At 55.9% G+C, this 23,327-nt stretch overlaps 1 protein-coding gene and 1 long non-coding RNA gene across 3 annotated transcripts; one reads left to right on the forward strand and one right to left on the reverse strand.

The window, feature by feature from the left end:
* Positions 1-2,189: 2,189 nt before the first annotated feature.
* LOC103101296 (uncharacterized) lies at positions 2,190-7,961 on the reverse strand. The gene is made up of 3 exons (XR_008911505.1): positions 7,798-7,961; positions 6,700-7,033; positions 2,190-2,690 (listed from the first exon to the last, which is right to left on the reverse strand). It is a non-coding gene; the product is annotated as an uncharacterized LOC103101296 (long non-coding RNA).
* OAT (ornithine aminotransferase) lies at positions 7,944-23,309 on the forward strand. 2 transcript variants are annotated; one of them, XM_007478300.3, is made up of 10 exons: positions 7,944-8,080; positions 10,268-10,484; positions 11,395-11,619; positions 11,756-11,851; positions 13,518-13,645; positions 14,206-14,328; positions 20,334-20,462; positions 20,916-21,029; positions 21,936-22,080; positions 22,596-23,309. In XM_007478300.3, the coding sequence occupies exons 2-10, from the start codon at positions 10,286-10,288 to the stop codon at positions 22,754-22,756; spliced, it is 1,320 nt and encodes a 439-aa protein (XP_007478362.1). In that variant the 5' UTR covers positions 7,944-8,080; positions 10,268-10,285; the 3' UTR covers positions 22,757-23,309. The 2 variants fall into 2 exon arrangements, with proteins under 2 accessions (XP_007478362.1, XP_001363028.1); XM_001362991.3 differs by having other exon boundaries at positions 7,962-8,076.
* The last annotated feature ends 18 nt before the right edge of the window (positions 23,310-23,327 follow it).

Here is a 23,327-nt window from a genome sequence, read left to right on the forward strand (position 1 = left end):
ACCATCTCCCTAAAATTTGGGTTCTTTCAGACTGGGAGTTGAGCTGAAATGTAGTGACTTGGACAAGCGTCAGGAATGGGCTAAAGAGAGGGGTAAGAGGAGCCTGGCTACCTCTCCCTCTGGCATGCTCACCCCAGGCAAGTGTTCACCACTTCTGGCTGTGCTGGGAGTGGGGGGATGGAAGGGGAAGAAGAGAGGGAAGAGGTCCTCCCTCCTTTCCATCCCTCCTCCCAAGAGATAGCTGGGTGGCACAGTAGATGGAACATTGGCCCTCTAGTCAAGAAGCCCTGAGTTCAAAGATGACTTCAGACAGTTAGTGACTACCTGTGTGACTTTAGGTAAGTCAGTCAGTTTCCTCATCTGCAAAATGGGAATAATAATAGTATCAGCCTCATAGGGCTGTTGTAAGATAAAATGATATTGTGATAATAATAAAGCATTTAGCACAGAGCCAAGTACATAGTCTTCCAAGTAGTAAAAGGGGCAATTAGATGGCTCAGTGGATCCAGGCCTGGAGATAGAAAGTCCTGGGTTCAAATCTGGCTTCAGACCCTTCTTAGCGGTGTGACCCTGGGCAAGTCACTTAATCCCAGCTACCTAGCCCTTCCGGCTCAATGGATGGATACTTAATATGGATTGTTAGACCGAAGGCAAGGGGTTAACAAAAAGTAGTCATAATGGGGAGTGTTTAATGACTGCCAGAGCCACTGGGTTCAGATTCAGTTCCTGCAGGTGGCTGGCACCTTGGGCAGGTTCCCTTCAAGGAGGGCATTAGACGGCCGCCAGTGATCTCTGAGGACAATGGGGCAATTCTTCCCCATAGATGTCCCAAGATCCTTGTGGGGAGTCATGCTTCGTCCTTGGTCTGTTGGACGGGCCTGGGTCAATAATCGGAGGGTGAGGTGAGAAGAGGGAGAGAACGTTTACTTAGCTTCAGCGGATGAGCCCTCATTGGCAGCGAAAGGAGCCATCAGGGGAGGGGTGGCTGCCCACATCCTTCCCTTATTTGGGAGGTTGAGTAATCAGGACAGGCTGTCCAATGATGGGGGGGGGGACTATTAACCTCGGGGTCTCGGGAGCTGCCAAGGATCAGGTTGTTCCAGTGGGAATATTTCTCTCTAGATAATCTCATCCGAATATCCCAGTGGAGACTTCCAAGATGGTGGAGCCTCTTCAAGATGGAAATCGGTGAGGCTCATCTTGTCTTTGGCTGTCGGCTTGAGGGGCTCCATTTATACAAATCTGTAACTCTATTTCTTGGATTTCTAAGGCTATTTTTCTGAGGAAAAGATGCTCCCCAAATCTCAGTCTCCTTCCTCCACTGGACTTTTCCAGTGGGAAAATCCTAGACTTGTGATTTGAGCTTTTAATGCCCCCCTCAAACAAACCAGCTCTTATCTTCTCTCTTAGGCTCAATACTGTGTATTCGTTCCAAAACTGAAGAGCAGGAAGGGCTAGGCTATTGGGGTGAAGTGACTTGTCCAGGGTCACACAGTTAGGAAGTGTCTGGGGCCACATTGGAACCCAGAACCTTTCCCTCTCTACTACTGAGCTATCGATATGCCCCTTTTAAGGAAAGGAGCTTGCCCGCCCTGAGTGGGAAAGGCTCTAAGGAAAAGCTGTCCCAGCCTATATGGCAGGATCTGGGAAATACTGCTCCCCTCCCCTTGGCCTGGTCCCTCTTATCACCCAAAAGCTACCTCTGGGCTACATGCCGGATTATTGTCCTGGTTATTATCAGGGAAACATATGCTGAGGTCGTGCCCTCAAGGAGTTTGCTGTCTAATTAAACAAGGAGACAAAACACAGGTCTGGAGGAATTAAACAGCCGGAGGCTGGAGATGGCTGTCCCAGGAGTGATCCAGATCTCCTCAGTCTAGACCTTTGGAGGAAGTGTTCCTGGACCAGGGCTGAAGGAGCTCAGACATTTTCTAGGAGGTGGTAGAGTCGGACATGTCGGCCACTTTCCCAGGAGTGTGGCTGGGAAAGGAACCAAGATGGCAGAAGCTGGCTGGAAGGGATGCCAAAGTGGGCCAAGGACAGGAGAATGGAGGGATGGGTTTGGGCAGCTTGGGATGCTGCATTATGGGGACCCAAAGAGTACGTATGGGGTGGATGCCTATCGCCTGGGACTCTCCCCTGCCCACTCCCCTGGGGCTCCCTCCCCTGGGCTCTGTGAAGGGGCCAGGGCACCTCCTAAGCCTTTGAAGTGGTAGCTTGGGTCATCTGTCCAGCGGAGCCTTGGGAGGAGCTTGAGTTCATTCTCTCCCCACCAAGCTTTCTAGTTTCCTTTTCCTAACCTACAAGCCAAGTGCCTCACTGGCCCAAGGGAAGTTTCAGTTTCTAGAGACACCAATACACAGCTGGGGGGGGGGGGGAGGGGGGAGGCAGAGTCGCAACCCCAAACCCCCAGAGCACTGAATAATGCACAAGTCAGTTTCACATTCTTTCCCTCCCTCCACCCTCTTTCCAGACCTGGAGATCTTGCAAAACGTGAAAGAAGGCAGGTGAAAACCCAGAGTGCTTTGCCTGCGCGCCCAGCAGAGTTGATCTGTTCTCTCTCTGGACTCCCGAGTCTCCTGCCAGTTGGGGAATCATCCCCCATCATTGCAGGGCTGGTTAGCACGGTTCATTCTAAGAGACATTGAGTGCCCACTGAGAGCAAGGCACAAAGCCCTCCTCCTCTGGCCCTGCAAAACATGGTGGGAAAAGGAAGTTTGGGGCTTGCTGTCTTTGCCAGCTGAGAGAATGCTTTCTAGTCTTGAAGGAAGGGAGGGAGGGAAAAAGAAAGGAAGGAAAGAAAGAGAGGGAGAGAGGAGGGAAGGAAGGAAAGAAGGGAGAGAGGGAGGAAGGAAGGGAGAGAGGAGGAAGAAAGGAAGGAAAGAAAGGAGAGAGGGAGAGAGGAGGGAAGGAAGGAAAGAAGGGAGAGAGGGAGGAAGGAAGGGAGAGAGGAGAAAGAAAGGAAGGAAAGAAAGGAGAGAGGGAGAGAGGAGGGAAGGAAGGAAAGAAGGGAGAGAGGAGGAAGAAAGGAAGGAAAGAAAGGAGAGAGGGAGAGAGGAGGGAAGGAAGGAAAGAAGGGAGAGAGGGAGGAAGGAAGGGAGAGAGGAGGAAGAAAGGAAGGAAAGAAAGGAGAGAGGGAGAGAGGAGGAAAGGAAGGAAAGAGAGAGGGAGGAAGGGAGAGAGGAGGAAGAAAGGAAGGAAAGAAAGAGGAAGAGAGGAGGGAAGGAAGGAAAGAAGGGAGAGAGGAGGAAGAAAGGAAGGAAAGAAAGGAGAGAGGGAGAGAGGAGGGAAGGAAGGAAAGAAGGGAGAGAGGGAGGAAGGAAGGGAGAGAGGAGGAAGAAAGGAAGGAAAGAAAGGAGAGAGGGAGAGAGGAGGGAAGGAAGGAAAGAGAGAGGGAGGGAGGGAGAGAGGAGGTAGAAAGGAAGGAAAGAAAGAGGAAGAGAGGAGGGAAGGAAGGAAAGAAGGGAGAGAGGAGGAAGAAAGGAAGGAAAGAAAGGAGAGAGGGAGAGAGGAGGGAAGGAAGGAAAGAAGGGAGGGAGGGAGGAAGAAAGGAAGGAAAGGAGAGAGGGTGAAAGGAGGGAAGGAAGAGGGAGAGGGAAGAAAAAAGGAAAGGAAGAAGGAAGGGAGGGAGGGAGAGAGGAAAAAAGGAAGGAAAGAAAAATAGAAATAGAATTCTGAAACTCAGTGATAGTGCCTGGCTCTGCAACCCCAAGTTTTGCCGTCATTCGGGACCATTCAGGAGGCCTCTGAGCAGCGTGGGACGGCAGGCTGTCAGCCCTTTGGCCTTTCCTGGAGTTTAGGAAAGCCTGAAGCCGGGCACTCTGGGTCTTACTGTCAAGGTCAGAGAGACTGGAGCTTTGTCTGTAGGCCAAGAAGCCACAAGCCCTGCCCCTCCTCCTGGCTTCTTGCTCCCTCCTGATAAGGGGGCAGAGATAAGGCTGCCCCAGAGTCCTCAGCAGTTTTTCACCAACAAAGATGTTTTCTCTGGGAGTCAAAGGGCAGCCTCTTGTTTTGCTCCTGTTCAGGCTCTTGGCTCCCCACTGGGTACTGCCCAGACACGCCTGCCGTAGCTGGGAGTCGGCCTGGCTCTTCCAGCCTCACCCGGGCGCCGCGAGGACTTGCTCCAGCGTCTACCCCAGTTAATAAAGGTCGTGGCTGAGGCCAGATCTGAACCCAGGGCTCTGGCCATTAGAGGATCAGCTCCATTCATAGGTGGGGCCCAGGGAGGATTGGGGGATGAGCCTCTCCCTCCCATACCTCCCAGTAGCTGGAAGGGAAGAAAGGAGGGACCCACCAAGGAAAGGAATGGAGCGTCCAGGGGCTCCCACAGGCCTGGAAGCTGCTGGGTCCCAGAGGAGAGCTCCAGGCCCTTCCTGCTGGCCCCCCAGCTTTGTCTTTCCACCTTGGCAAGAGAGACATCTCTCTTCTGCCAGGAGGCCCGCCAGGATCTCTCTCTCCCTGGCTTGGCCACAAAAGAAGTTCCCCCAGAGCCGGCCCAGCAGCTTCTGCCTTCCTTCCCAAGGGGCCTGCTCAGGGATGCTCATGAGGATGCTCAGGCCAGCGGGAATGACCAAAAGATTCCTCCCCCCAGACGGGATTCCCACTGCAGGCTTCTGCCTGAGCTCTGTCTGAGGCACCAAAAGCGCTGTGATGGGGATGAGAGGGAGAGTAGAACCAGAGAGCCCCAAGGCCTCCCATGGGGCGGATGGAGAAACTGAGGCCCCTACAACGACCCTCCAAGTCCCATTGGCAGCCGCAGCCTTCCAGCACCTTCCTAAAGCCAGGGTCCACCCGCCCTTGTCCCTGTGGCCGCCGTTGGAGCAGCCTCCTCAGCCGGTCCTGTGCTCGAGCTGCCTGGAACTATTGTTTCTCAAAGCACTTTGGACCAGGTGGTGAGATCCCCAGGGCCAGCCCTGCTCCTGGGCTGGATGAGGGCCACCCAAAGGCCTAGGCAAAAAGGCTCTGGGAGCTGTTAGCAGGAATCGGAGCTCCCTGCCTGGCTGGTCAGCCATGGAGCCCCAGAAGGGACCCAGAGGCCACTGAGTCCAACCCCCTCCTCTTCCAGAGCAGGCTACTGAGAGCAGATGAGGTGACTTGTCCAGGGTCCCACAGGTCACCGCCGCCTTTTTCTTTTTTAAACCCTCGACTCCTGTCTTAGGGTCAATACTGGTTCCAAGGCAGAAGACCGGTAGGTAAGGGCTAGGCCATGGGGGTTAAGTGACTTGCCCAGGGTTACTCAGTTAGGAAGTGTCTCAGGTCATATTTGAACCCAGGACCCTTGGGTTGCAGACCTGGCTCTCTATCCTCTGGGTTACCTAGTTGCTCCACCTCCTTTTCTTAGTGATTTTAGGAAGGAGTAAGGGAAGGAAGGAAGGAAGGAGGGAAGGAAGGAAGGAAGGAAGGAAGGAAGGAAGAAAGGAAGGAGGGAAGGAAGGAAGGAAGGAAGGAAGAAAGGAAGGAGGGAAGGAAGAAAGGAAGGAGGGAAGGAAGGAAGGAAGGAGGGGAGGAAGGAAGGAAGAAAGGAGGGAGGGAAGGAAGGAAGGAAGGAAGGAAGGAAGGAAGGAAGGAAGGAAGAAAGGAAGGAGGGAAGGAAGGAGGGAAGGAAGGAAGGAAGGAAGGAAGGAAGGAAGGAAGGAAGGAAGGAAGGAAGGAAGAAAGGAAGGAGGGAAGGAAGGAGGGAAGGAAGGAAGGAAGGAAGAAAGGAGGGAGGGAAGGAAGGAAGGAAGGAAGGAAGGAAGGAAGGAAGGAAGAAAGGAAGGAGGGAAGGAAGGAGGGAAGGAAGGAAGGAAGGAGGGAAGGAAGGAAGGAAGGAAGGAAGGAAGGAAGGAAGGAGGGAAGGAAGGAGGGAAGGAAGGAAGGAAGAAAGGAGGGAGGGAAGGAAGGAAGGAAGGAAGGAAGGAAGAAAGGAGGGAGGGAAGGAAGGAAGGAAGGAAGGAAGGAAGGAAGGAAGAAAGGAAGGAGGGAAGGAAGGAAGGAAGGAGGGAAGGAAGGAAGGAAGGAAGGAAGGAAGGAGGGAGGGAAGGAAGGAAGGAAGGAAGGAAGAAAGGAGGGAAGGAAGGAAGGAAGGAGGGAAGGAAGGAAGGAAGGAAGGAAGAAAGGAGGGAAGGAAGGAAGGAAGGAGGGAAGGAAGGAAGGAAGGAAGGAAGAAAGGAGGGAAGGAAGGAAGGAAGGAGGGAAGGAAGGAAGGAAGGAAGAAAGGAGGGAAGGAAGAAGGGAAGGAAGGAAGGAAGGAAGGAAAGAAAGAAAGAAGGAAGGGAGGAAGGAAGGAAGGAAGAAAGGAGAGAAGGAAGGAAGGAAAGAAGGAAAGAAAGAAGGAAGGAAGGAAGAAAAAAATATAGCCTGTGAAGAAGCTAGCTCTTCCTCCTCTAGAAGGAGGATCATTCCCTTTTTAGAGGGGGGCTCATAAGCTACAGAATTAGGAGATCAGAATCGTTTGCCCCTGCCCGAGGGTAGCAGCCACCCTCCAGGGAGTGAACTACCCCATTGCCATTTGACAGAGCCGTCCTAGGATGCTGATGACTCCCTCCCACAGGCTCCCGGGTTCCCAGGTGGCCCAAAGTCAGAGGGTCTGGATTCACCAGCAGGGGCTGGCAGTGACCTGAGGGAGGAGGACTAGAGGCTGTGGATAAAGGCTCTCTATCTCTGGAAGCTTCTGGCGTTAACTTTAAGGATCTGAGTCCATTCGCATTAATTATGCACCTTCTGTGTGCTGGGAAGGCGGAGGTGGTTAAAGATTTGGGTCCTTGGATGGGGCTCCCCCAATTTTAGGTTTCAGACTGTCCATTCCTCGGGGCAGGGGCGGCCTTTGGCCTCTCGGTCCTAGCCCTGGGCGCTTACTAAATGCAGACTGAAGGATGGATTGCAGAGCTAAAGGAGTTCCTTCTGAAATCTCCCAGGAGCAGCCCAAGCTGCAGCTGAAGGTCCCAGGAATACTCTACACCTGGAGGGGCTGGCGGCGTGTGGGGCTAGAACTGGGCTGGGAAGTTAACTCTTTGTGTCCAATAGCTCCTTCTCTGAGCCTCAGTTTCCTCATCTGTAAAACAAGGGAGGGGAGATGCTCTAATGACCCGTTTAACTGCCAGAGATGACCCTACTGGCCTTCCCTGACATGGCGACAGTCACTAAGGGGCAAAGACAACACCTCTCCCAGCCGGGAGAGTAGGGGATAGGGAGCTGGGCTCGGAGTCCACACCCAGTGAAGACCCCCTGTGACCCTGGGAAAGTCACTTCACCTCCCCCTACCTCAGTTTCCTTAACTGTAAACTGATCATCCCAAGAGCATCTAGCTCACACAATAGGCGGTTAATGGGGGATTCTTCTTTTCCTCCTCCACTGTTTCTAGCACAAAGTGGGGTACCCCAGAGCTTGTTTTGCGGGAGCTAAGGGTCCCCAGAGAAGGGCCGGCCTGGTCTAGAAGCACTTATTGAGTCCCTGCTGTGTGCCATGCACCACGCTAGCTAAGCTCTGGGGCGGGAGCCCCAACTCTTGCCTTGCCCTCTGGAGGCGGCGGAGGGTCCCCATTTAAGGGGGCCAACCCCGAGGGGAACCTTAAAGGCCAGCAGAGGAGAAAATAGAGGGCCAGGGTGGGCGTGGCTCTCCCTCCAGGACGAGCCTTTTAATTCTCTCCTCGAATGTCTTCTCCTCTGAGGACCCTGTTTTGGTTTCACTCTCCATCTCCCTCCTCCCCTTTTATAGATTGCAGCCTAAAGGTTAAGGAGAGGAGGGGGTCCGGGGAGGAGAAAGACCAGAAGCGGTAGAATCTGAACCCAGGTCCCCCCCGGGGGTTAGAACTGACACCTCTCTGATTCACGGAGAGGCAGAAAGGGACGGACGCTAGGACCCGGAGGATGCTCGTGCCGCGGCTACCCCCGAAGGGTCGGGGTGGGGCGGGGGCGGGCTTCACGATTGGTAGGGAGCTCAGCGAGCGGCCAATGGCCGGCGAGGGCGTGCATATGGGGGCGGGGCGCCGGCACTATAGGGCGGCTGTGACGTCGCCTCAGCCGCTCTGTCGTCGCCACCACAGGTGCCGCGTGTCATTGCCGTCTCCTCGTCAGTGTCCGTATCCGCCGCTGCCAGGCAGGTACAGAAGCCATGCCTCAGTTTCCCCTTCTGTCTTGGGCAGCTTGTCCGAGGGGGAGGGGCTCTTGACCCGGAGGCCTCGGGGGTGCGGACGGAGGTGGTGCGGCCTGACCAGGCGGGGAGTTCCCCTCCCCCCATCCCGAAGGCAAAGTGCGGGCGGGAGTGTGGAGGGAGGAGGCGACGGGGGTGGAGTGGGAGGAAGGACGCGGAGGAGCGCGCTCAGGCTTCGGGGCACCGACTGCTTTGGCTTCTCCAGTCCGAGTCCTCGCCTCTCCGGAGCCCCCGGGGCCCTCACTGTAGTCTTCGCTAGGGCTCCGCCGCGGAGCGGGCCAGGGAGAAGCCCCAAGGCCTTCCCATCCCCCCCAGCTGCTCGTCTGTCCAGGATAGCATGGCCTGAGGCCGCCTCCCCCGCTGCCCCAGCACCCAGGGTTCTTCTGAGCTCTCCGCGGAGTCCTGACGGCTCCAGGGCATCCCTGGGCTCCGGCGGGCCTCGCTTGTGGGGGGTGGGGCGCGGCCAGGCGCGCACACGATCGGGCGCGCACACAGTCACTCTTCCTCCCCCCCCCCCCGCGGCCCAGAAAGGAAGGATCGAGGAGGCCCCGCGGGCAGAACCAGTCCACCCCGGGCTCCCACGCAGCCACCCCGACCCCCCTTTAGATTTCAGAAAGAGCGCCAGGCCTGCGGATGGGGGTCCTGGGTTCCAAGATGGCCAGACGCTGTCAGCGGGGTGACCCTGGGCAAGTCACTGAGCCTCACTGCCCTAGAGTGATGGGGAAAAGCGGCCAGCAGCCGCGCCAGCTCAGCAGGGGAACCGCCCGCAGCTGGGCATCTCTGGGCGCCTTGGAGAGACTTCCCGCCGCCGGGACTGCTGCTTTTGTGGGGTAGCTGGGGGAGGCCGAGGCGGGCTGAGGGGGCCGAGGATGCCCCTGCCTGGCCTTTCCCCACCGCCCGCGGGTTTTAGGTTTTGGCCGGAGGGCCGGAATTTGGAGCATCCACCAGGCAGGCGCTGCCGGGAGGCTGAGCCCTTCACCCGGGTCAGGCGCCTACCGGTGTGTGGAGGGTGTGTGGGGGGCCCGGCCAGGACAGCCAATCGCCCGGGGCTCATGGCCGCCCCCTGTTGAAGTTTAGCCAGACCCTGGCTGGGAGGAGGGTGCTGCGGAGGCGCTAATGTTTGACAGGTGGAGCGAGGCGGCCCTGCGGGGGAGAGCTGGCCAGGCCTTAGCTAAGCCTTGGGCCGGCCCGCCTGGAGAAGGGGCTCCTCACCCACACGGGTGGGGCCTTCAGGCCCATCACCTGCCCTCCTGCCCTCCTGCCCCCCTGTCAGCCCTTTACCCCCAAGGTAGAGGAAGGAAAAACGCGGAGGGGCTGAGGGGCGGAGGCTGCCATTTCTGGAGAGGCCGAAGACCCACAAGTTAGCTTGGGCTGCGTGGCTTCCCTGGGCCTGGGGGGGGGGGGAATGGGGCGGCTTAAAGTTCTCACCCCCCTTCCCCTCCCAGCCCCCAGGGGGCTCTTGGAAGGAAGCCAGCCAGCCAGGATTTGGTGGGGTGTCTTCAGGGAGTCTGGACCAAGCCCCCCATTTTAACAGAGGAGGACCCCAAAATTCAAAAGGGTCTCAAGTGACTGAGTAGGGCCCAGAGCCCCAGGCAGCAGACTGGACTAGAGCCCCCCCCCCCCATCCCCCTGAGCCTCTAGGGAAGCCAGGGGGAGGATGGAGACAGCTCTAGCCTGTGGGGCTGGGAGGGACGTGGGGAATGCCAGGTCCCTAGTAGCAGGCACTGACCCAGCCACGCTGCACAGGCTGACTGACCTGACTTTGGAGCCCGGGGTGGTGCCAGTGACGGAGGCTCTGTGTGCCCTACCTTGTGAGGGGCAGCAATTGTTCTCCCAAAAGCATCTCCCACATGCCTGACGCATGACATAGACCTTCTTTCACCCTTGTTTGGGGCCACGTTTGCTCAGTATCAGGGCAGGATAGGCAGGTTCCTCCTATGGACACCTGAGGTGTGTCCCCCCCCCAAAGGCACAGGCTTTCCCAGGAGGCCTGAGGCGGGTGGCCCCCCCCCAAGGCACAGGCTTTCCCAGGAGGCTGGGGCTGGGCTTGTCCTGGCTCTGCAGAGCTGCGGTCACCGGCCTGCTGGAATCCTGCCCCTGCTGGTGCCTCACTGGCGTCTGTTTCGTCCCCTGGCAGGCCTGAGACTCCAGAAGAATGTTTTCCAAGCTGGCCAACGTGCAGACTCTGGCTGTGCTTCGGCGCGGCGTTCACGCCTCTGGGGCTGCCGCCGCGTCTGTGGCCACCAAGAAGACCGTGCAGGGCCCTCCGAGCTCCGAGCAGATATTTGAGCGAGAGGCCAAGTATGGGGCCCACAACTACCATCCTCTGCCCGTCGCCCTGGAAAGAGGCAAAGGTAGGCGCCCGGCTTTGGGGGGCGGCTCCCGAACGCCCAAGGGGACCCTGAAATCTGTGTGAAGCCAGTGGCAGGTGGCGACCTGGCGAGAGTTCATTCTGGTCACCCAACGCGCCATCCTTGGACTCCTGGCAGTGGGTTAAAAGCTGGGTCTGTTCACCTCGTTCAGAAGCAGCTGGGGTGCAGGGCTAGAGCGGGGGGGCCCGAATTCAAATCTGGATTCGGGCACGTATTAGCGCTGTGACCCTGGACAAGTCCCTTAACCCCATTTGCCTCCGTTTTCTCGTCTGTAAAATGAAATGGAGGAAGAAAAGGCCAAGCGGGTCCGTATCTCTGCCAAGAAAACCCCAAACGAGACATGATTGAACCACAGTAACAAGATTCAGGTGAACCTTCTGGCGTTTTAGGCTAAAGGAGGCTTTTGGCCAGCAGCCCCGATAGGGCCGAGCTAGGCAGCTAAAAATAGACTTTACCGCCGTTGTGCTGCGCTTCGGCCCCCCATCACTGTGTTCCGTGTATCGCTTAATCCTGCTCTGGCCTCGTGAGCCCTCGGGGGCCGCCCGCACCCCCAGCCAGCGTTCCACAAGTCTGGAGGCACGGCGCCCCCTCGGGCCTCGGGCACGGGTTCCCAGCTCAGGTGCCAGCCCCCTTCAGGAGAGCCTGTCTCTGTGAGCGCTGCCGTCCTCAGGCTGTCTCTGTGGGCGCTGCCGTCCTCAGGCTCAGCTCTTTGCCGTCCCATCCGGAGGGCCGGCCGCCTGACCGCGTGTCTCTGTGGGCGCTGCCGTCCTCAGGCTCAGCTCTTTGCCGTCCCATCCGGAGGGCCGGCCGCCTGACTGTGTCTTGACCAGTCCCCCGCGCTGCGGAGGGTGGCGGGCCGTCACGCGGCCTGCCAAATGGCCTTTGTGTCTAGGGATCTACGTGTGGGACGTGGAAGGCAGGAAGTACTTCGACTTCCTGAGCGCCTACAGTGCCGTCAACCAGGGGCACAGCCACCCCAAGATCGTGGACGCCCTCAAGAGCCAGGCGGACACGCTGGCCCTGACGTCGCGGGCCTTCTACAACAACGTGCTGGGCGAGTACGAGGAGTACATCACCAAGATGTTCAACTACAACAAGGTGCTGCCCATGAACACAGGTGAGAGCTCCCGGGGCCCTCTTGCCTTTGTCCCCCGGCGGGCGGCCGGAGCTGGCCAAGGGAGTCCCTCCTTTCCCCTTCGGGCTGCACTTGTGGAGACTTAACGGAGATCTTTTTTTTTTTACACCTGTGGAAGGGGTGGAAGCTGGAGAAACGGCCTGCAAATTAGCTCGCAAATGGGCCTACAGCGTGAAGGGCATTCAGAGGTACAAGGCGAAGATTATTTTTGCAGGTACGTAACGCTGGGCTTTATTGGCGTGGCTGGGGGCGGCGATCTCCAAGCCGGGTGTCCGCCTTGTAGGGGTCGCCGAGGGTCTGTCTGTCTCCTGGAGGCCCCACAGAGGAGGGTCCCCAGGCACACTTCTAAGAAGGGAAGCCCCCGTGTTGACGAGGACCAATACTGGGGAAGGAATCGGCACTTGGCTGCCTTCCTCTGCCGTCCCGCCAGTCCTCTAAAGGGGCTGTCGCGTGACCCCGACTTTCCAACAGCACGGGGGGGCTCGGGTCACAGGGTTTGCCTGGTCAGAGGATCACGTGGGGTTTCCCCGTGCTTCTGGCAAGGTTGTTGAGAGGTCCCGAGCCGTTGCAGGGCTCCGTTTCCTTGACTATTCCCAGATGCCCTAGATAAGGGCACATTTGTCCTCCTCCTCCCCCTCCCCCTCTGGAGTGCCAAGCGCTGAGGCTACCTTGGAAGCGGGGCCTCCCTGCCAGACCTGACTGCGTCGCTGACTCGTCCAGCTGCCTGCGCTCTTTTCCTCCTTGGAAAGGCCTGTGCTTGAGGACCAAGCTTGACTTGGGAGTCATTTGCTGAGTATTTATCAGGGTCCCGACATTAGCGCTTCGGTTTTCAAGCTTTCTTTCTCGCCCTCAGTTGAGCCTTTCCCATAAAGCACGATTCTTGCCACAGCTTTCGTCGATCGGCTTCATAGTTGTCGTGATCTTCCCTTCAGAGCAAACCCCTCGTGTGCCTGCAGCCTTTTCTGTAGGGCTGTTTTCAGCGGCCCCGCTCAGGAGGAGCCCTTCTGTGGAAGGGGGTAGCGAAGGCGAGGCTGGAGCAGCGGCCGCCTTTGACTCCAAGCCCCGTTCAGAAAGCGTCCTCCCTGCCCTCTTAGACTCGGAAGGGCCAGGCCGCGGGGGGACGTGCCTTGGCCAGGGTTGCCCAGCTAGCCCTGTCTGAGGGCACATGGGGGCTCTCCTCCGGGCCGGCCCTCCGTCCATCGAGCTGCGCCCCACAAAGCGTTGAAGTAGATTCTTGGGATCAAGACAGCCGTTCAGATTTTGAGTCTAAGGGCACGATGGAGTACTTCATAGGTCGAGAGATGAGGCGGCATTCCTGGCCCTGTTCCCCACTTATCCGATGAGCGCCTTTTAGAGCAAGGTGGACGGGGCTCCCGTTGAGCTTCCAGGAAGGCCAGGCTGCAGGATTCGGGGGTCCGTCTGACGGTGATGCTTTGTCATCTTTCAGCGAGACGAGCCGGGGCTTGGGGCATTCTCCAGGCACGGGACTAGATTTTGACATTCAGCGGTTTCTCTCCTCCTCCCCAAAGAAGCGGCTTTATTCTAAGATCTGTGCTAGGTGGGGGTAGTCGGAGGCCTGTGATATTGCCCGAGACTTTGAAGGACTATATGGGAGAGACGAGTGATGCCGACGGGACGCTTCGGGTGCTCGTGGCAGTTATTTGTAGCAACAAGAAAACCAGGCCTGGAACAATTCCCGTTTTGTAGGATTCATTCTTTGAATTACAGTCCGGTTCCTTGTTCACAATCCCCGTGGAGTCACAGGTCATCGGAGCTTGGGGATTTTTTTACCTGAATTTCTTAGCATTTGCTTGCGGGAATTGCCTAGTTAGGTGTTTGGGTTTTGTTGAAATAATTCATTTTCTTTTTCATCTTTGCAGCTGGGAACTTCTGGGGTCGGACTTTATCTGCCATCTCTAGTTCAACGGATCCATCAAGCTATGAAGGCTTTGGGCCATTTGTGCCAGGCTTTGAGATCATCCCCTACAATGATCTGCCTGCCCTTGAGGTACTTCTGCAGCAGCTCCTCTGGGGTTACCAGGCTTTGTCGTCTGAAGCCCTGGGGTCAGTGTGGGGGGAAGGGACTCCTCTTTGGGGCCCCAGCCTGCCCTTTTGCCTGTCTGTGGGTGGTGAACCCTCGGCTAGACCTCAGGCCAGCGTTTGGGGGTTGGACTTGCGCCTAGAGGAGCACCGAGGCTCTTGGCCACCCTGCCAAGCTGGCTCAGGGGAGTCTGTCAGCCAGTGGGGCAGGAGGTGTCCCGAGCAGTCCCCAGTGGCCAGGGCCCATGGGCCCGGCGGAGAGGGCTGGCAAAGCGAGCGTGAAGTTACAGGGTGATACCCAGCGCCATGTGGGAGCCCAGAAAGGTTGTCCGTGTAGCATTTTTTAAAACCAAATCTGGTGCACAAAGAACTTGGCGTATTGGGAGCCCTTCGAATGGAGCCTCCGTCCAAGAGGAAGCGGGAACAGGATGGCGTTTAGAGCGTCTCGGGACGATGGGCCAGCCCGGCAGGTGTTCAACAGAGGGCGAGCGTGGAGTGACCTCCTTGTTTCTCTCTGCCTCGGGCTAGCGTGCACTCCAGGATCCCAACGTGGCGGCCTTCATGGTGGAGCCCATTCAAGGGGAGGCCGGCGTCATCGTCCCTGATCCGGGCTATCTCTCCGGAGTCAGAGATCTCTGCACCAAGTTCCAGGTAAGCAACGCTAGCTGGGGCTGAAGAGTTCTCTGTGTGGGGCCAACCCTGTCAACGTCCTCTAAGAGAGGCGGGAGGCTGGCTGCCGGGCCTTCATTCTTGTTCGGACGTCCTTGTGGAGATGGCTCTGGCCCATGTGGAGGCTTCCCTCTGCTGCCCTCATTCTTGACCAGCCTTTGCTGCAGGCAGCTGCAGGCAGCTTCAAGCACTCAGACTCCCCCGTTTAAAATAAGATGGACGAGAGACTCGTGCAAAGAAAATTGGCTCTGTTGATGCATTGCGAGTGGCACCCCTGTTCTGGCCGCTGAGCTTGTCCCGGAAACAGTAACGCCTGTTGTGCCTCTCGGTTGACCAGAGCGCTTCTTTGAGAGGTAAACAAAGCGAACCCCCCTTTGCCTCCTTTGGGCTCTTGTCACTTGTGGGCACTCAAACCGACCTTGGCTTTTTCTGAGTTCAGAAAATCAGCCTTAGAAGTACAAGTCGAGGTTCGCAGGAGTCTGAGCAGCCCGGGCGGAGTGGGCCCTGGGCGTGGCGGCCAGGCTGCAGGAAGAGGATTCTGGGAAGAAGGAGCGCTAGCGGTGGGCAGGCGCAGGGAGGAGAGAGGCCGGAGGGCCTGGGTCCGGTTTGGGGCACTGCCCTTCTAGAAGTCCGTCCGTAGTGGCAGTGCTGGTGAGTGTCCACAGGGGGGGAGGCCCCCTCAGACAGAGATGCCCACAAGTATTGGTATCGGGATTTGGGGGAGCAGGAGAGCTACAAGAGAGCTTTGTTCCGTTCAGTCTCAGAACACACAACTAAGTCAGGAGAAGAGTTGTTTGATAGAATAAAAAATGTCAGCTTGGGGGAGGAAAGAACATGAATCATGGAACCATGGAAAAGTATCCCTAATTAATTAATGTACGGAAACCCAAACAAACAAATGTTTAGCCTCTAGTAGTGAGAGGGACCCCAGTAAAATCAAAGCCATGGTCTGGCCAGAGTCACTCCTTACACGAAGGGCCCCCCTCCTTTCTAACCTAACCCCTCCCTGCTGTACTTTGTAAAAACTGTATGTTCTTGGGGGCAGCGGAGTAGCTCAGTGGATGGAGAGTCAGGCCCAGAGATGGGAGGTCCTGAGTTCCAGTCTGGCCTCCCACTTCCCAGCTATGTGACCCTGGACAAGTACTGAACCCCCATTGCCTAGCCCTTACCTCTCTTCTTCCTTGGAACCAATACACAGTATTGATTCTAAGGTGGAAGGTGAGGGTTAAAAAAACAAAAACGGTATGTTCTTCCCAGAAATTACTGATGCAGGAATTCTGTGAGAAGCTTGGCTGGATGGTTACCTATTTACCTGTGATTTATTATCCTATAGAAAATTCTGTCTAAGCTTTGGTGATGTAAACTAAGCCATTGTACTAGGATTATAAATCATTACTACCCATCGTCCCCGGGAAAAGCTTACCTCATCCCTTAGCCTGCGCCACTTTCTCTAGAAGGACCTTCTTGAAATCAGTAAACTTGTCATTGATCAGCCAGAGGCCTGGAGTGTCTCTGTCAGTCTGTCTGTGACCCTCCTGGTCCCAGCCTCATTCCTCTCATCCCGTTCCGTGACCTACAAATAATTTGATGAGCTGAACTCATCACAGACTCCTCCAATCTCATTGGGATTCAGGCTGAGGAAAACTCCTTCCACTCAGAGTGCCTGTTCTGCCGCCTAGAGTCAGAGAGGGTTGCTTGGAGCTCTCAAGGCCAGGACAGATTAGAGGCTGTCTCTTCTGGGGCTGAATGTGATGGAATGATATCCTGGGATCAATTTGGGCCCTTCTCAGCTGCCCCCAGGCTCGTCCCCTTCTCCATCCGTCCCTTGATCGCCCTCCCCCTGGACTTGGAATGAATTTGCTCACCTCTGTCTCCTGCAGTCTCTCCTCTCAAGTCATAGCTCAGGGACCTTTAGCCTCTCCCAGCCCCCAAACAGCTTCGTATTTGGTCTACACACACTACTAAAGTATTTATCCAGCAAGCTCCTTGAGCAAGTATCGATTCATTTTGTGTGTCCCCGAGCCTTGTCCAGTGCCTGGTACCTAAATGTGGATTGGCTCTCTTGTTTGCCTCAGTTCCGGGAGCCAGAAAAGGCAGGCACTCTTAGCCCCGTTTTCCAGATGGGGAGATAGACACTGGAGTTCGTTGATTTGGCCTAAGCCACAGAGCTAGTACCACCAGACTGAGGTCCCAGATTTCTTCCCTCTGGTTTTTTTTGTGAATTTGTCTATAGTTTTCATTCACATAAAAGAACGTCAGTGGTGGCTTTGGGGCCTGAATGGCCTCGGAGGCCTTGTGTAATGTGGATACTGGTGTAAAAATTAAATTAGTGTCTAGTAATAAAATATATGAGGTTTGTTAAGGATTATTAGAAATCAAGGATACAAAATAATAAACCACGTGACCAGGGCTGATTAGCCCATTCAAAGCGTACTTACTACATCATTGCAATGGAAGAGCCGAGTGAAGAGAGAGGTAGGTGTTACAGCCAGTTAAATACTAATTGTGATCTCGATAGGGAATTCTGGGAAATACCAAGGACTTCTGGGGATTGAAGTCTAGGGTTCAAAATCTCCATTTTTACAATGGGTGCTAAAGGTGTGGGGGGCAGTCATGACTGATCTCATAGCTGTGTTTCCCGAATGTACCCTTGACAGTCCATCTGGGCAGAGGACTGTTAGTTTGAAGAGGACCAATTGCTGACCAGACCCAAGTGAGGATTGCTTTGGAAAGTCTAAGGGGGCTTATCTGGGTGATCAGGGGGATGAGGAATCATTCAGGAAGGAGAGCTAGTTTAGGGGAGAGATGAGCTTAAGACAAGGGCAGGTGTCTAGGTGGAGAGAGGTGTGTGACATCCAGCGGGATGTGGGCAAATGGAGTACTAAAGGAGGCTGACTCCATGCATGGGTGAACCCCCTGCCCTCTCTCTGCAGGCTCCCATCTAGCCATCCAGTAGAAAAGCAGGTGCAGCCAGCAGTGCTCTTCCTCTGCCAGCCTCCCCTTAGCAAGTCTTCTAGGCCTGGGGACGATGGCCTGCCCTTGGCTCTACTGGGTTTCTGTAGGGGCTGCTGGAATGTGTGCCTGGTGCCCAGGAGGTATTTGATTTATTTTTAAAAGTATTTTCCCGTAATTACATGATTCATGTTCTCTCCCTCACCTCTTCCCTCCCCACTGCCAGAGCTGATAAGCAGTTCTACTGGGTTATATGAGTATTATCATTTCCATTTTATTTATATTTGTAGTAGAGTGATCTTTTAAAACCAAACCCCACATCCTATATCCATATAAACAAGTGATTGAGCCTATGTTTTCCTTCTGTGTTTCTGCTCCCACAGTTCTTTCTCTGGGTGTGGATACATTCTTTCTCCTCAGTCCCTCAGAATTGTCCTGGGTCATTGCATTACTGCTGGTAGCAAAGTCATTTACATTGAATCGTGCCACAATGTATCAGTCTCTGTGTACAATGTTCTCCTGGTTTTGCTCCTCTCTGCATCACTTTCTGGAAGTCTTTCCAGTTCACATGGAATCCCTCCAGTTCATTGTTTCTTTGAGCACAATCGTATTCCATCACAACAGATACCACAATGTGTTCAGCCATTTCCCAATCGAGGGACACCCCCCCCCCCTTTTCCAATTTTTACCACCTCAAAGAGCGCAGCTGTAAATACTTTTGTACAAACATTTTTTTCTCTCTTTGGGGTACAAGCCTAGGAGTGGTATGACTGGATCATAGGGCAGGCCTTCTTTTAAAATCCTTTTGGTTGGATCCACCAGCAGTGCATTAGTGTCCCCTCCAACATTTATTATTTTCCTTTACTGTCAATATTGGCTAATCTTCTAAGTGTGAGGTTGTTTTGGTTTGCATTTCTCAGAAGGTACTTTTAAACTCCACTTTTTGTGAAGTTGATATGGTCCAACTCAGATTGAAACAAATACTTGTAATTCTGTGCCACGTGCCTCAATGCCTTTGCTGATGTTCCCTTTGGGGAGTTCCTGCATCCACCATGATTACCTCTACTCAAATCTGCCACATAGCACTTGTTAAATGTCTCAGGCCTTCCCATTTCCCTTTGGCTGCCTCCCCACAATGCCTTTGCTGATGTTCCCTTTGGGGAGTTCCTGCATCCACCATGATTACCTCTACTCAAATCTGCCACATAGCACTTGTTAAATGTCTCAGGCCTTCCCATTTCCCTTTGGCTGCTTCCCCAGTTTCCTTCCTTCATCTCCTCTTTGAAGGATAGTTTAGAGGCCAGGCAGTCTTGCGCCCTCACTTTACAGATGAGCATACTGAGGCACAGCATCTGGGTCCAGTGGGGCTTCTCTCTGGTGCCACCCTCATTCTGAGAAGCATGTGCCCCAGGTTCCAAGGTTTCCCCTCTTCACCTTGGTCATTGATGGGAAAGGTACTAAAGTAGGAATGACTAAAAGCTTTAATTTTCCCAACAGGTTTTTCTTTGCAAAAGATTCCATTAATCCAAATAATTCTTCTTTTTCTGGAAAAGTACCTTGAGATGTTTTTAGCAAGGGGCCTAAGAGCTTTCCTTCTCTCTCCTTGGGACTTGCCTACTCTAGGTGGTGCAGTGGTTGGAGCATTGGGCTTGAAATCAGGAAGACTCATCCTCCAGACACTCACTAGCTGTGGGACTCTGGGCAAATCCCTTCACCCTGTTTTTTTCCATCTCTTCATTTGTGAAATGAGCTGGAGAGGGAAATGGCCAGCCACTCCAGTACCTTTGCCAGGAAAACTCCAAATAGTCATGGAAAGTCAGACACGGCTGAAAGGCTGAACACAGCAACCTTAGACTAAATATTTAGAACATCTCATCAAAAGGGAGTTTAGAAACATGTCACCCTTCTTTCTCTCCTTTTCATCTTAGGGCTCCAAAATGGGGCTTCTGGCCCGACCCTAAAGGGGGAGGGTGGGAGCAGCTGTTCCTGGAGGAGAAGCTGGGCTGTATCTCCCTGTCCCTGCAGTAGCCACTTGGGGGGTCACCTCCATCCTGCCCCCACCAGCCCATCCCTTTTCTGCCCACATTCCATTGCGTTCATCCACGTAACTTGTCTGGCCATTGCGGAAACTGGGGGAAGAACTTGGTTTTCAGCAAAATTGCTGGGACAGCTGGGAAGCAGTTTGGCAGAAAAGGGGGAATCTTCGTCCGATGTCTCCTTTTGAGCCCGATGAAGGAGTCATCCAGGTAATCCTTCTTATCTTTGCTGATAGTCTCCAGTCCTTGTTGGCGAGACATTCTCTGCTGAGCACCTCCGTTCCCAGCTGTCAGCTGAGCAAGGATTGGACGTTATCAGCGCCAGAGAATAGATTATTGGGATTGTTTCCAGTTAAGAAGGAATGTAGGCATTGATGGTGGCCAGACCCTGCTGCCTGGCCACCAGCGGTCAGAGGGCTTTGTCAAAGCCTTCTTCCTGGTCCCTGAGAGTCCTGGAAGCGAAGCGGGTCTCAGGTTTCATCCCCAACCCTGCACGTCCCCCACAGTGCCCAACAGGCGCAGTCAGGGGGCTGGGTTTGGGGCAGGCGGGTGACTGGTGGCCCGGGTGAGTGTCTGTCTGTCTGTCTGGTCCATCTGGCTGCCGTCCGCCCTCTTTCTCCCAGGCCTTCCATCATGGGGCATAGACTGTGGGCTTGGGGTGGGGGAACCAAAGGGCAAAATAAAGGTGTTTCAGACAGTGAAGTCTTCCTGACAAGGCCCCGTGTGCTTCCAGAGGGTGGCAGGCCTGGCGGGAGCAGTTAGGGAATGGCTGCCCCGCGGCGGCGTGAGAAGTCAGGTCAGCAGCCTTCATTGAGCGCTTGCTGTGTGCTGGGCTCTGGGCTTAGTTCTGGGGGAGCGCAAGAAGTCCGTCTGCCCCACGCGGGCCCAGCCTGTCTGGCCTTGGCGGCTCTCAGGTGCCCCGGAGCCTTCCCTTCCCCCGACTCGCCCACTGAGGAGCTGCTTGGGCTCTGCAGTAAGCTCGCTTTGTTTTCCTTTCAGGTTCTCTTCATTGCTGATGAGATACAGACGGGATTAGCCAGAACCGGGCGGTGGCTGGCCGTGGATCACGAGAATGTCCGGCCCGACATCGTCCTCCTGGGAAAGGCCCTTTCTGGCGGCTTGTACCCAGTAAGCTTCGTCCCTGGCTGCTCCGCACGGAGCGCGTGCGGTCACGACCTCGTGGCGAAGGGCGGCCCCGCTCGGACAGCAGAGTCTTTCCCTTGGGGTGAGGGGAGCGGGATCCCCTTAGACTTGCTGGGGGCATTCCCGGGGGCCGTGCTGATGACCGTTTCTGACCATTAACCGTGCTGAAGTGCAGGCGCTCTGCTGACTGGTTGCTGCAGAGGCCGTTCCCGGGTCTGCGGAGCAGGAAGTCGGCCTGTGACCGGGACCACCTCCCAGAGGCTCGGAGGCAGCAGCGCCTCGAGGGCCTCCCATTCGGTCCATTTGTGGCCCGTCTGTCTGGCACAGCCCGAAGGCCCAGAATTGTCCTCCAGCACTCGGTCTCATGCATAAGAATTCTTGCCCCGTGCCAGGAGCCCTGGGTGCGAATTCCCTTCCTTCAGGCCTCTTTCCTCCTAGGTATCGGCTGTGCTCTGCGACGATGAAATTATGCTGAGCATTAAACCAGGCGAACACGGCTCGACTTACGGCGGGAACCCCCTGGCCTGCCGCGTGGCCATGGCAGCTCTGGAGGTAGGACCGGAGGCCTTCCCTGTCTGTCAGACGCGGCCCGCTGGGGCGGAGAAGTCAGGCTCTGAACGCGTGCAGAAGCCTCCACGGCCGAGGTCTCCACAGCCTTAGCCCAGGCCCAGAGCTTGTCTCCGGAGGGGGCTGCCTGGGAGAACGTGGCCACCACAGGGTCTGGCTTGTTCTCGGGCCCGGCTCGTGCACAGGGACACGGCTTGGGGCTGCCCGGGAGAACGTGGCCACGCCGGAGGGTCTGGCTTGTTCTGGGGCCAGCTCGTGCGCAGGGACAGGGCTTACTCCCTGATGGGGAGACGAGGCCCACTGGCCGGGGAGAGAAGGGGAGGGCCAGGAAGGGCAGGGAGCAAGTTGTGGTCTGGATCCTCCGGGAAGGTGTGTTGGGCGGGGCCGGAGGGCAGAGGCCCACCTTCCTTTCTCTCCCCATCTGCCGGGGCCTCCCTTGGCCCCCAAGGCCCTCCCTCTACTTGGGGTGTTGAAATGTTGGTATTTGTTAGGATCATAAAACCGAAATGCCTTGTTTAAAAGAAACGGGGAACAGATTTAGTAGAAGAGACAGAAGCCATGAGGCAAGAGACGTACATATGTGAAAAGGAGTGAATCAGAGGGGAGATATGGCAGAGAGCACGCACCAGTAGGGCAGGTCTGGACTACAAACCGACCTGGCCAGCTGGAGACCCCGGATGATGCTCTCCGAACGCGCCGTGTGGCTGTAAATGGGGGTCCTCTATCTTTCTCCAAAGTGAGGGTTCTCCGGTTCCCTATTAGACTGACCCGAGGCTCCTTCAGGGCAGAGGCAGATACCTTCTTAGACGTGTTTTTATCCCCACAAATCGAGCAGGGTCGGGTATGCCAGCCCCCAGGGCCCTCCCTCTACTTGGTGGGTGTTTTTCAAAGGTTTTGGAAGAGGAGAACCTGGCTAAGAACGCAGACCTGATGGGGACCCTCCTAAGGAACGAGCTGATGAAGCTGCCGTCTGACATCGTGACTGCCGTGAGAGGAAAAGGGCTGCTGAATGCCGTCGTTATCCGAGAGACTAAAGGTGCGGGAGGCGCACGCCCCGGATGTTGGGGGGGGGGCGCATTGTCAGGGTGGGATTCTGCCACCTGCTTTGGGTTTCCCGGAGCTTAAGAGGACTTAAGTTTGGAGCAGCTGCTGAACGTGGACAGAGCCAGGCCTGGAGACGGGAGGTTCTGGGTTCAGATGGGGCCTCACTTCCCAGCCGATGGGAGCGGGGGCAGCGCTTGGGGTCCCCAGGGAAGGCTCCTTGCGTGGAGCCGCTGGCGGGGGCTTGTTCGTTCCGAGCCCGTCCTCCCGCTTTTGGGTTTCCACCTCATGGCAAACACCTTGGCGGCCTTTGGCCGGGGCACTTCTGGCTCCCGGGCAGCCGTTGAGGACTCTGCCCGGCCTGTGGGCCCCTCTGTTTTATGGCGGGCGGGCGGGCGGGCCTGGGGCTCGGCAGGGCTTCACTGCCAGGTCAGCCGTTGCTCTTCAAAGAGGGCTTGGACTGGGGGGGACTTTGCTTGCCTTCCCTGACCCTGCAGCGGTTCTCTTTAGATTACAATGCCTGGAAGGTGTGTCTGCGTCTCCGCGACAACGGGCTCCTGGCCAAGCCCACCCACGGCCACATCATCCGGCTGGCGCCGCCCCTCGTGATCAAGGAAGATGAGATCCGGGAGTCGGTGGAGATCATCAACAAGACCATCCTGTCTTTCTGAGCAGCGTGTGCGCTGGTGCGCGTGCGTGCGCATGCGCGCGCTGCAAAGCCCGGGCGCTCGGCGAGCGCGATCACTCCCAGGTGTCTGTATAATAGAGTGAAAATCCAGTCACCGCAGTTTGCTGTGTAACGTAACCGAGAAATTCTGTTCAATTCACTTTTGTCTTCTTTCTCAGCCCGACGGCTGACGTGTATTTGTGTGTGGACGGCCTCCGAGGGCGGAAGTGGGGTGCGTGAATACTCCCCCCTTAGTCACGTTCCCTTTCCTAGAGGGCCAAAGCTTTTGTCCCGGACCTTGACTCCAGGGCCGTGGAGGAGAGGTGGACGGAGAAGGGCCGGTGGCTGGGCTCTGGGGGCGTCGGATCCACAGCTTGTTCTTGAGCCCGCCCGACGCGACGAGGAAGGCATCTGGCATTCCTGTGTGTGTGCGCGTGTGTGCGTGTGACTGTCCCCTTCAAGCAGTGCAGAGAGTGGACTCGGTCATTCTCCTGCTGCCTTTTCTGAAGCTTCAAAATCATGTTTACACTAAAAATAAATAAAGCCTTTATTTAAGAGCTCCTTGATTTTCTGGC

Source organism: Monodelphis domestica, chromosome 1, assembly GCF_027887165.1.
Source record: "Monodelphis domestica isolate mMonDom1 chromosome 1, mMonDom1.pri, whole genome shotgun sequence".
NCBI classification, from domain to species: domain Eukaryota; kingdom Metazoa; phylum Chordata; class Mammalia; order Didelphimorphia; family Didelphidae; genus Monodelphis; species Monodelphis domestica.